Source organism: Gossypium arboreum, chromosome 1 (genome assembly GCF_025698485.1).
Source record: "Gossypium arboreum isolate Shixiya-1 chromosome 1, ASM2569848v2, whole genome shotgun sequence".
NCBI lineage: Eukaryota > Viridiplantae > Streptophyta > Magnoliopsida > Malvales > Malvaceae > Gossypium > Gossypium arboreum.
Genome location: NC_069070.1, coordinates 111667578 through 111681044, shown reverse-complemented (window position 1 = coordinate 111681044; position 13467 = coordinate 111667578). Strand labels below are relative to the sequence as shown.

General features: G+C 32.0%; 1 protein-coding gene across 2 annotated transcripts; it reads left to right on the top strand.

Moving 5' to 3' along the window:
- Positions 1-3117: 3117 nt before the first annotated feature.
- LOC108456984 (uncharacterized) lies at positions 3118-12118 on the top strand. Of its 2 annotated transcripts, XM_017755769.2 has the most exons (20): positions 3118-3573; positions 3656-3744; positions 4256-4365; positions 4483-4537; positions 4854-4942; positions 5670-5736; positions 5823-5885; positions 6085-6255; positions 6384-6477; positions 6576-6655; positions 6757-6832; positions 7163-7206; positions 7761-7828; positions 8346-8431; positions 8547-8704; positions 8793-10131; positions 10255-10538; positions 11066-11260; positions 11344-11500; positions 11592-12118. In XM_017755769.2, exons 1-20 carry the CDS (start codon positions 3462-3464, stop codon positions 11876-11878), a joined length of 3624 nt encoding a protein of 1207 aa, XP_017611258.1. In that variant the 5' UTR covers positions 3118-3461; the 3' UTR covers positions 11879-12118. The 2 variants fall into 2 exon arrangements, with proteins under 2 accessions (XP_017611258.1, XP_017611259.1); XM_017755770.2 differs by lacking the exons at positions 3118-3573; positions 3656-3744; positions 4256-4365 and having other exon boundaries at positions 4486-4554.
- Positions 12119-13467: the final 1349 nt, after the last annotated feature.

Genomic DNA, 13467 nt, shown 5'->3' with positions numbered 1-13467 from the left:
AAAATTAATTAATTAATTCAATAGTAAGACTAAAAAATACAAAAAGGGGATAAATTAAGATTTTAAATTTTTTTTCAAAAAGATGGGAAAATATAGAAAAGTTTTGCACAATCGATTTATAGTGGTTTGACTCTAATGGCTACCTCCATTACCTTAACCTCACTTGCCAAGGATTTTCCCAATTCACTAATATGAAATGTTATCTTTCAAGGATAAGCTATAACCTTTACAATCTGTATATATTGTAAAGGCTAAAATAGAACTTTTCTCCTAACTTTCAATGCTTAACTAAACCCTCTTTAATTTTTATAGCTCAAATAGGAACCCTCAAATTTACAATTAATGAAATGAGTAAGTCTGCGTTTACAAAATTAAGCCTGTAAAAGAATGAAGAAAACTTTTGTGATAATCATTAAATTACTATGTACAAGAGAATGAAAAAAAAAAAAAACTAAAAGGTATTCTCTTGGTTTTGATATTTAGATATTGCTCTCTTCTAATTTTTAGTGTTCTTGAAGTTTATTCAGATCACGAGTTTAAATAATTTTGAGCTAGCTTTCAACTACATTCACCATAAGGAAATATTGTCTCAAATTGTTGGAGAATGCTACATAATAAATCTTCCCAATGGGCTATTATGTTGTTGTCGAACTATTACAACTTTGATAAACAGAATAGGTGATAAAAATTAAGGCGCTAACCAAATCGTTATCTTGAGACAATATACGCATTTCTTGTAATAAGAATCGATGCAAAGAGATTATATTGCATGATGCCCTTTAAAATACAATAAATTAATCGTTTATTATACACATTGCTAATTTGTACTAATTAGAACGTATGCTCTGTGAAAAAAAATATATTTTTCACTTAAATAATTAGAAGTTTGAAAAAAAACACTCATTAAGATTTTATTAAAGTAATAAAGGTAAGGAAGAAAACTTTTGTTTGAATTACTTACTTTTAAGAAAATTAATTTTAATGTTACATGTAATTTTATATGTTTATTTAAAATTTATTAAATAATATATTTTGTAATCTCAAAAGAATATATTTTGTAAATTAAATGATGATTAATCTAATTTATAGTACAAATCAATCAATTTTGAAAACAATTTTAAAAATAAAATAACTCTTTAAAAGCTAGTGAAATAAAAAATTTGTTTAGTGATTGAATAAAACAAATATAAAATTAAAGTAATTTTAAAAAGTAAATATATAAAATAATTAATTACTCGAAAATGATAATTTCTTTTTATACCATACTTTCATTTTTCTTATTTTTTAATTAAAAAAGTTAGTTTGGAATTAATAGTCTGACCGATAACATCTACCAAAATAAAAATATTTAATAAAAGTACAAAAGAAAATATATTATTACATTTTTCATAATATAATAATCTTTAATAATAAAATTATACTTAACAAAAATCATCTTAGAAGCAAAATCATAACAGTAAATGTTTTGTAGATCAAAAGGTTGCTTCATTAACAATAGTATGTAAAGTGAAAAGGTTTTATCACAGACATTTATAAAAAATATTTGACACTTGCAAATCTTACATGTACATAGAAATCAAATACAATAAATATAATAAATAGCCCAAAATCATAATTGTATTCTATTTGTAAAGTTAAAATTTCTCACAATGTTTAGAATTATTTATAACTTCTTTTCAATCTATAAGTAGGAGGATAATGCGCTTTAATACACTCAAACCCGCGTCCTAATATATTGACAATAATATTCATACTAATCGAACTAAAACTTAATCAGTAATATTAATCTTACTTTTAACTTAAAACAAATTTCATCGAAAACAAAATATTGTATTTTAAAACTTCGATTATTATTAAAGAAAACATTTTTTCCCTTTTTTTTAATGCTTGAATTTGGTGCCTACTTTGAAAACTTAACAAGTCATTAGGCACTGTATTAATGAGTTGTTGACAAAATTTCACGACCATTATTTTTTAAGGTCATCATTAATAGTATTAAAATTTGATATATTTGTATTATACTTAATTAATAGTATTATTAAGCTTCAAGACCTGGTCGTGTATCTAAGTTGAAACGTAGGAAGTAGTCAAATAACTAGAAATTAGAAAATTCATGTATTTTTTTTATCACATTAGTAATTTAGTATTGTTTTCATATTATAATACTATTTAAAATATTATAATTCATGATATTAAAATTTATTAGGTTCAAATATCCATATCATGTTTATATTATTTTCAATGTAGGGTGAAACATTAAACAATAAATTTATTAGGGTGTGGGGACAAGAAAAAAAATAATTGTAACATTCCAAAACATGCCAATATGTTTGGTATACAAAGTCTCATAATCACATTTATCCTTTGACAAAAACTCCCCTTCCTTTTTATGTTGTGCCTCATATCTAGGCTATTCTTGTCAACAAAGTGATGGGAATTGAGAAATGCAAAAATTAATCACATCATTAGCTAAACTTTACACCCCAATACCACTTGCTAATATGGTCAAGGTATCATTAACTTGTAATCAAAGAATAAAATAAAGCAAATTCCATTTAATATCTATAAATTTTGGGATATAAAATGTTTTAGGCTATCTCAATTATTTTGAGATGTATAGTTAGACATCATAATTTATTTGACCTAATGATGGTGGTAGATTTTAAGCTTAAAATTTGCATTTAAATAATAATATAAAATTAAATTAATATAAAATATAATTGTTGAAAAATAAAATAGGAATCAATTCATAGAATAAAATACATATTGCAATTATTAATGTTAAAAGACCCAAACTTTATTTAATTAATAATGTTAAAATCTCATTCATTAGAGGAAATCAAATGAGATAGTTAATAAGCAAAGCAAGAAGTTGATAATTATAACAAGTCCATCATATTATTGATCTAATATTAAGTTTATTGATGTTTGATTCAATGTTTGATCTTATGTTTATAAATTTTTGTGTAAAAAAATACAGTAATAATTTTAATTAAAAATAGTTAAAAGTGATTATTTTTTTGAAATAAAATTATTTAAATTATTTTTAATTTTTTTATCACAAGTCGATACTTTCCTTGCTTAAGACGAACCGACAAATCAACTCCTGACACATTCCCAAGATCCAATGCAGGAAGCAGCTTTCAGTAGCCCATCTTTCACATGTGCCGTCCAGGGAACTCGCACGTGCCACTTCTCCTCTGCGCCCCTCCGCTTTTCCTTCGCTAAGATTCCTCCACCTAAAACAAATAAATCAATTCAAAAAAGGAAAAAAAAAAAAAAGGAGAAAGAAAAGGAAACTCCCACCATCAAAATCTTAAAAACCCCTAAAATTTTTAGGGGTTTTCGCTAAAAAAAATTGGGAATTTCTTCCATTTTTCATGAATTAATCAGCCTAGAGTTAGGTTTCTAGGAAGTTTGAGAAGAATTTTCTTTTTCTTTTTGTTTGTTCAAGCTGAAAAATGGAGTCGATTTTAGCTCGAGCATTGGAGTACACTTTGAAGTACTGGCTTAAATCTTTCTCAAGAGATCAGTTCAAATTACAAGGCCGTACAGTTCAACTTTCCAATTTAGGTATATCTTTTGATCTTTGGATCTAAATTTTGGCTTCCATTTCAGTTTTTTTTTCTTTTTAAATTATGTTTGGATTTGATAGATATAAACGGCGATGCTCTTCATGCGAGTATGGGATTGCCGCCTGCTTTGAATGTGGCGACTGCAAAAGTTGGAAAATTGGAGATCATTGTGAGTTTCTTCTATTTTTTTTTTTTGGGGGGGGGGGGAATTTGGATTGGAAAACTGATGATTACTTAGGTTAATTTCTAGTTTTAAGTCATAGAGCCTTTTAGATGCAAGGTTAGGGAACCGATTATATTTCATCTTAGATTGGGCTTTTTTTAAAAAAAAATTGTGTATGGGGACAATTCAGTGTGAAGTTAAGAGGTTTTTAATAGTTTATTTGCTCGTAGCTAATATGAAATGTGGTTATCATTTTTGCTTTCTTTGGGTTAGGCTGAAATTTGAGATAACTGGTACTTAGTTTTGGATACTGTTATACATATATTTTTCTTCATTCTTAAATGAAAGAAATTCATCTATACTTGCTTGAGTTGACCTATATGGGAAGGAGAATTTGGTCTTGAGACAGTAGAAATGTAAGGTTGACATTGTCCACATTTTTCATTTGTTTTGCCTCAGCATATTGTGATCTTAATTTCTTGAACTTATAAAATTTCCCTAAATTTTTTCTTGATAGCTCCCTTATGTCAGTAATGTGCAAATCGAGCCAATTGTAGTTCAAATTGATAGGCTTGATTTGGTTCTGGAGGAAAATTCTGATGTTGATTCTCCTAGGAGCTCAAGCGGGTAATGCTGATTTACCTTCAATGTTATGTTTCACAACTAAGATCACATTCGTAAATTTGTAGTTTGGCATGTTGTACTGTTCTTAAAAGCAACTTGTATCTACTTCTGTGCTTACAGCATGCAATCGTCCACCAGCCCAGGGAAGGGTAGTGGTTATGGGTTTGCTGACAAGGTTAGACACTTTCTTTGGTAAGGTTGTAGATTACTGTTTGCCTTGGAATGTCAAACAATTTATGGATTTAAATGCTAAAAGGTTAGCACATTTGTAGTGCCTACTTTGTCTTCAAGTTGCCATTTCCCTATTATAGTTTTGAACTACAATTAAATCTTGATCTTACATCAAGTAAGTGAAAATAAAATTCCAGTAACTAAATTTACAAAATTCCTCAATTTGGTTGAATTACTAGTTTGTGCATGTCATTAGCAACATGGAAGAAGGTTTAGATACAAAATACATACTTCATGTTTTGTCCTTTTATTATTTTCAGATTGCAGATGGAATGACCATTCAGGTTCAGACAGTCAATCTTCTACTTGAAACTCGTGGCGGTACTCGTGCCAAAGGGGGGGCAGCTTGGTAAAATCTTTTGTTTTCAGTTTTTATGCTAATTCTTGGTCAGAAAATGTCTGATTTATTGGTTGGTAGTTGACATATGCATACTGTCTAGTTATTTGTACTTGTCTTCTTTTGTGTCTGTCATTTGTACTGATGGTTATAATAGAAATTAATTTTAATTTGTAGAACTATGCTGATTAAAAGAAGAAATTATCCTACAATAAGAGTGCCCCTTTTTCTTAGAAGTTTACTTGTACATTATGTTTATGCATTTCATTTAACTGTACATGATCATTTTATAAGTAAAAGAATCCTCTGATTGTGTTACAAAATATATTTTTTAAACTTCTTATTGAAGTGCATTTAGCTTTGATATTGTCTCTAGATTTTTGGAAGTTTCAAAATATCAGATTCTTGCTAGGGTTCAGTGCGTTTTTCATTGCAAGCGATCTTATCTTCAGTAGAAGAGGAATATTTATGAACATTTTACATCTTTTATATTGTTTATTCTGTATCTATTTTTGGGAAACCAGTTCATCATTTAGTTCCTTATTGGTGAACTTGATGGGGGATTTCAATATTTGCATTTTTTACATATAAATTACTAAAATTCCTTTCTTATTTTTCCCCTTGTTGTGCACTTCAAGTGGTTAATTTGTTCAAATAACAAATTTCTTTGATTGTCAGTGGAACTTGTATGGATTTCTTACCCTGTTGCATTTCTTACTCATGTTATGCGTTTTTTCAGGGCACCCCCCATGGCATCTATCACAATGCGCAACATTTTACTATATACAACTAATGAAAATTGGCAGGTAAATTGTTGCATATTTTTGTGTCTTAATCTCTCTAACAGTTTTCTTAAGTATGAATGCATATTTAAAAATTTTTGTTTTTTCAGGCTGTAAATCTTAAGGAAGCACGGGATTTCTCCTCAAATAAAAATTTCATATATGTTTTCAAGGTAACATAGTATAGACTTGCGATTCCCTCTCTTCCTCCATAATCCATCTATATATGTGTGCATAGGGGTATGCATATTCCTTACTGCAATGCTTTATGTTAAATGTTTTATCCATTTGTGCCTTAGTTTTCTGTCATGAATATATTTAAGTTATTTTTTTCGTCACAGTGCCTAATGATACTAAATTCTTTCCTTCCAGAAACTAGAATGGGAATCTCTATCCATTGATCTCCTGCCTCATCCTGATATGTTCAGTGATGCTAATTTAGCACGTTCTCAAGTGGGATCAACACAAAGAGATGATGATGGCGCAAAGCGTGTTTTCTTTGGTGGAGAACGTTTTCTCGAAGGCATATCTGGAGAGGCTTATGTAATCAGATCATGCATTTCCAATTGATTTTGGTGAACTTTATCTTATTTTAAACTGTTGTGTGGTGGCAGAAAGTGTTTTCTGGTTTTCAGGATGTCTTTAAAACTTTTATTTTTTTCTCCCTTTAGATCACAGTACAGAGGACAGAATTAAATGCTCCACTAGGCCTTGAGGTTCAGTTACATGTTACAGAGGCGGTTTGTCCTGCATTAAGTGAACCAGGTAATAAGGTAGCCAGTTTTCTAACTGCTTGTTTCATCTTTTGAATTAAATATATGGTACTAACAAAGCATGAAATTGTGGGACAATTACGTAAGCAGGGCTCCGAGCTCTTCTCCGCTTCTTGACTGGATTGTATGTATGTCTAAATAGAGGAGACGTTGATCTAAATGCTCAGCAGGTTTTACGTTTTATCTACTATCATTCACGTGATACTTCTCTGTCTTCTAAATAACTTGTTATGGGCAACTTTTACTGAGTTTTTCCTTTCTGAACTGGCAGCGATCTGTTGAATCAGCAGGACGGTCTTTAGTTTCTGTTGTTGTGGACCACATATTTCTTTGTATCAAGGACAATGGTTTGTTTACTTTTTGGTGATTTTGTTTTACGCACATGGACATGGCCATATTTTGATAACCAGTTATGTATTCATTTAGAGTAGCATATAACACTCTTAGACCTAAATGGAAGCTGAAGCTAAAACTGAGTAGAGTAAATGGGTAGAAATGTGAGGAGTCAGACTGTAGTGTGAACCACATTATCCGCTTGTTGAGAGGAAAAATTTTCGTTAATTTATTGCAAACAGGGTAGAGCAAGCTATTTACTCTTTCACCTGCCCTCTCCTATTCTAGCATACTGCTAATTATTTAATATAACTTTTCCCAAAACTGTTTGAATTTACTTGCAGAGTTCCAACTTGAACTTTTGATGCAGTCGCTTCTCTTTTCTCGGGTATTTTCCTATGAAACTTGGATCTTTTTAACATGGTATCAACTTATTTTCCTGATTAAATTCTGGTTTTATAGATGCATCTTATTTTAATTTTCTGACAGCGAATTCTTGTATGATTATAACTTATCAGATTTTTATGACTTGCAGAAAATGAACAATTAAACATCATATTTTATAAAGCCTTAATTAGAAGGCACCACACTGTCTTTTCATGTAAAAATTTGAAATATAAATGATACGATATTGTCATGTTTTGAGATAATATTTTCGCTTTTGATTGAAGGCTTCTTAATTTGTTCTAAAAACAATCCTAGATTTTTGACACAATCTACTGATCTGTATTAGTAACTTCTAATAGCTCCTTAGTACAACTGGCTATAAGCATTACCTGTCTTTTACTTTGCATTATCTGCTCTCCAAACTTCTTCATTTTATTTGAAAATGGTATGAACATCGTGATATTTGCTTCCATGCACTTCCTATAGACTGTTGTTATGGAGTCATGTTATGCTGGGATGTAGGCAATCTTATGTTAGAATGTTCTGTTCCTGCAGGCCAGTGTCTCTGATGGGGAAAATTCTCGTCATTTGTCTAAGGTTATGGTCGGTGGGCTGTTTTTAAGGTAAATTTTGTCATGTTTCACTTTTCCAATGAATTGTCTGTGGTGGTTTCAGACTAGCTATGATCTCCTATTATTGCTTCTGTATTTGGGGGTTTAACCATCTTTCTGGGTTTCCTTATCTTTTTGGGTATAATCACCTGATAACTTGATTAATTTTTATTTTAGGGCAAGTTAGCCTTACTTTTATGATTAGCAGTTATAACTTCTGAAAAACTGGAAATTTTAGCTACAAATGCCATTTATTATCTTTATGGTACTTACCCATAGCCATTTGAAGTTTTTTCTTCTTGAAGTTCTACCATACCATTTACTATCAAGTCAAGTTCAATTCTTATTTTCATTTTTTTTTTCCTGCAGAAAAGATTTTTGTACTTCAATTTTTTCTTAAGCCTAGTTCAAAACTAATACATGAATGTGTGTATGAATGACCTGGAGTCATCTTTTCCTTGCTTGTTTATCTTCATTTTGTAAGTATTACTGTTTATGTCGAATTTAAAATGTCGGTGGCATGATGCAGGGATACATTTTCGCGGCCTCCCTGTACGTTAGTGCAACCATCTATGGAGGCTGTTACTGATTCTTGTCTTCATATTCCTAACTTTGGTATCAGTTATTATTTTATGTTACATAGAAATTTTCATCATGTGAATGTATATATAATCTGCTTATAGTTTAGATTACTAGAATTTATGTTTCTGTTTGCGGTATTGAATATCAGGTAAGGATTTTTGTCCTCCAATATATCCTCTGGCCGAGCAGCAATGGCAGTTAACTGTGGGTGTTCCTTTGATATCCCTCCACTCTCTTCAAGTCAAGCCCTCTCCACTCCCCCCATCTTTTGCTTCGCAAACTGTAATTGATTGCCAGCCTCTTATGGTATGATTTCATAAGTTTGATGCACAATTAATTTTGCCGATTATATTAACTTTCATTACTTATTATCTTTTTAAAATTCATCATTCAGATACATCTTCAGGAAGAATCTTGTTTGAGGATATCTTCCTTCTTAGCTGATGGAATAGTTGTCAATCCTGGTTCTATTTTACCAGATTCTTCTGTAAATTCCCTTGTGTTCAGTCTCAAGGAGTTAGATATTAGTGTTCCTTTGGACATAGGCAAAATGGATAATCCTGGTGGTGGAGATAACCGTATCAGGCCAAAGTCATTTGCTGGAGCTAGGCTTCATTTTGAAAAGGTGTTTTTCTCTGAGTCACCATCTCTAAAACTCAAGCTCCTGAACCTGGAGAAAGATCCTGCTTGTTTCTGTCTATGGGATGGTCAACCTATTGATGCTAGCATGAAGAAATGGACTGCTGGAGCTTCACAACTCAGTTTGTCTTTGGAAACAACTGCTGGCTTAACTGGAGTTCAAAGTTCTCTTGGCTGGTCTTCAGGCTTGTGGAAGTGTGTTGAGCTGAAAGAAGCTTCTATTGAGTTAGCTATGGTATCTGCTGATGGGAGCCCCTTAACAGTTGTGCCTCCTCCAGGTGGTGTTGTCAGAATAGGGGTTGCTTGTGAACAATTTATGTCTAATACATCAGTTGAGCAGTTGTTTTTTGTCTTGGATCTCTATGGGTATATTGGTAGAGTTAGTGAAAAGATTGCAGTGGTTGGAAAGAATAAAAGACCAAATAGAAACATGGATGATACTTTGGGTGGAAGACTGATGGAGAAAGTTCCTAGTGATACTGCTGTAAGTTTAGCAGTAAACGTCCTTCAGCTTAGATTTCTCGAATCATACTCATTGGATATCCAGGGCACGCCTTTAGTTCAGTTTATTGGAAATAATCTTTTCCTTAAAGTCTCTCACAGAACTCTTGGTGGTGCTATGGCTGTTTCATCTACTTTGTGTTGGGAGATTGTTCAGGTGGACTGCGTAGAGACAGAGGGAAACGTTGTCCACAATAATGGAACGCTGGTAGACTCAGTTGAAAATGGTTCTCTTGTAACTGGGAATGGATTTTCTCCGTTAAGAGCTGTTTTTTGGGTACACAACAAGCAGAAGTGCCTATCAAGTGGAAAAGCTTCAGTAATTCCATTTCTTGACATAAGCATTGTGCATGTCATTCCTTTTGATGAGAGGGACAAAGAGTGTCATGGTTTAAGTGTGTCAGCTTGTATATCAGGTGTGCGCTTAGGTGGAGGAATGAATTATACTGAAGCTTTGCTACATCGATTTGGAATTATTGGGCCTGATGGTGGTCCCAGCATGGAGCTTTCTAAGGGCTTAGAGAACTTGTCATCTGGGCCACTGTCAAAACTTTTAAAACCTTCAGCTTTTGTTGATAATGATCTTGTTGTTGGTATGGGACTTAATCTGTTGTGATTTTTTGTTTTGTTAGTTACTCTCTTATAAATGACTGTAGAGTTTACCTTTTGGATTTTACGCTTGTAGTTTAACTGTAAATGTCTTAAATTTTGTCCAGTTGGAACCTTGGGAGGGGAGAAAGATGAAAAGTTTTTGCAGCTGGGAATGCCAGATGATGTGGATGTGTCCATTGAGTTACAAGACTGGTTATTTGCTCTTGAAGGTGTGCAAGAAATGGCTGAAAGTTGGTGGTTCGAGAAAGAACTCCTGGACAGAGAGCAGAGGTGTTGGCACATGACTTTCCGAAGTTTGCAAGTAAAAGCAAAAGTTAGTCCGAAGGATTTGCCAAATAGAAAAGGGATTTCAAATGGAATCCGGAGATATCCTGTTGAGTTGGTCAAGGTAAGAATCTTTTTACTACGTGAGCAAAACTGAGCTGTTTTTGCTATTTCTCTGCATTTTGTTTTGAGTGTTAGAAGGATGTATAATGGTCTAGGTGTGTCTAGGGTAGGTTTTTTCCTATGGTTGGGAGGTTATTGGAGGGTCTGGCCCTTGAAGTTGTCCTCTGATGATAAGATGGGTGAAAGGTTGAACCCCTTGGGTTTTATTTACTTTTTATTTATTTCTTATCTCTGTTGGTTTTAGAAGGTTAATACTTAGTTGCCAAGCAAATCATAGTTTGTATATACTTTGTAGAATCTGGTGGTCATCCTCATTTCTCAGGTTCTTTAGCACTAGAATTTTGATTTGGAATTATCAGGTATGGCCAGCACAAGATGAGGGAATTAGAAATCTGAAATTCTGGTTTAGTTAGTTTCTACTTTGGGTCAAGACAGAAGCACCTTTGCCCCCTAGCAGTTGACCTTATTTCACGTGAATATCAATTTTTGCTTTTAGTTAGTACTTTCTAAAAGTTCAAATGCTTGCAGGTCTGTGTGGAAGGCTTGGAGACGTTCAAGCCTCAGGCCCAGAGGAGCCCATCACCTGCAAATGGCTTCAAAGAAAGTTTTGAGATATTAGGAGGGATAAATCTTGAAGTTCATATGCTGATATCAGAAGATAATGTTGAGAATGAAACAGTCAACTGGGTGGTGGAAAACATGAAATTTTCTGTCAAACAACCGGTAATGGCATCTTACTTTTGAAGAAGTTTATTACAGCCAATAATGGTCAATCAAACTTAATTAAGGTTTCTCTCTTCCTGTAGATTGAGGCCATTGTTACCAAGGATGAACTTCAGCACCTTGCTTTTTTATGCAAGTCTGAGGTTAATTCAATGGGTCGTATAGCTGCAGGAGTCTTGCGGCTGCTCAAGCTTGAAAACTCCCTCGGCAAGGATGCCATATATAAACTTAGCAACCTAGGTAAGTGTGATTTGGTTAAGTTATTTTATTCAAGTTAAAAAGTAACATACCGCCGGACATTTTGAATGAGCTGTAAGTTTTAATGATGTAGGAATTGAGGGATTTGACAAGATTTTCTCATCGGATAAGCTCAACCGAGGGAACAGTGCTGGAAGTATTGGGCAGTCTCCATTATCAAAAGTGATTATTGAAGACCAGCGCTCAACTATCGCTTTGCTCGAGGAGGCAGTTTTGGATTCACAAGCCAAGTGTGCCACGCTCGTTACTGAATTATCTAATGCAGAGTCTTCTGAGGAGAATCTTACGGCTATTAAAGAACTGAGACAGAAATTAGATAGAATGCAGATTTTGGTGGCGCAATTGCAAGGTCAGATGTGAAATAGGAATTTTCTTATCATTCTTTGTTGTAAAACTTTGGGTACCATCATATAGTTTACTCAATTCTTTCTGTATATAGGAACACATATATAAATACATGCGTGAGGTTAGTTAAGCATAAAAGAAAGCTAATTATCGGTGTAATCAGAAATTTTGTATCCTAAAGATGATATTTTTTCTTATCAACGTTTAAACAAGCATATCTTGTGATTGAAGGCAGGCATTGACTTTTTGCTGAAATCTGATTTATTTAGTTCACCTTTGGGACCATTTTGGGTAGCTGATTATAGTAGGTTGTACACAAACAAACAAAAATATTTCGATAGTTTTCTTAAATCTTGAACTCTAAAATTCAATCCCTAGATACTAAAATTTCAAACCCTAAACTCTTAATTATAATTTAATTAATTAACTACAAAATTAGGCTAATTAGTCTTAAAATATTGTTGGGCATATTGCACCGGTGATATGTAATCTTGATCTTAATTAACAATCATTTAAAAAATATTTGTGAAGTTTAATTTATATAATGATGCTTAAAAGCGAACCATTTCTAGGATAATGCTAATAAAATTGTAGTGGTTTTTATTGGAAGAAGTTTTGAAAGTGTTCTAGAGAGTTGATGTGAACTTTTTAATACATTTGAATTTGTTTTTTGAAGAGGTTCTGTATCTTGGCTATGCTCATAAAAAAAGTTTGCAAAATGTCATCTATGCCTTTTAAAGATAAAGAGTAGAAATGCCTCACTTATCAAGAAAACTAGAGAGTTTGTATTGGTTGGATTTGAGCTCATAACACAGATTATAAGTTGTTTATAGGTATGCATAGAATCACTTGTGCATAAAATTTTGTACGGACAATTATGGACTTGTAAAGAAATTTGTTGGCTTTTGGCTAACGATATTTTGAAAACTTCTTCTAGAATAAATGGAAATCCCACAATAAACTTCATTAGTTTATAATATAAAATTTAAGAGATTGATATTTGAAAATATAATTTTGAAATTTTTTAAGTTACAATATCATTGATAAAAAATATAAGGGTAAATTATAGAATTGAACACTAAAGTAAAGCTAAAATTATATTTCGATTGCCAAACTTTTAAAAATTATGTAATACTAACCCATTAATTTCCTCTTCCGTTTAATGAAATGCTAATGTGGTAGGATAATTAAAGGGATTAATAAGTAATTTGGTTACATAAGTATAACTAAAACATTAATTTGTTTTATTAGATTTTTTATTAATAATTCTATAAATTTTAAAAGATTTGAGAATTTAGTTTCTAAAATTATAAAAATAATTTAAAAATAAAAATAATAAAAGGTGGAAGAAGAAGTCAGTTTATAAATTATTCGACTAAATTTATAAAATGTTGGATAGTCCCACCAGGTGAAGAAGAAATCAGCTGACTTGAAAAGTCAATATTAAATAACTTAGATCGCTTTTCTCACTTCGGTTTTAAATTTTTTTGTGATCCACTTTCATCCTAACATTATCAGACGTTGTTAAAAATTAATGACTATAATATAATATTCAGTAAATCATATGACGTCACATGTCACATGACGATGTTATTATAATATCA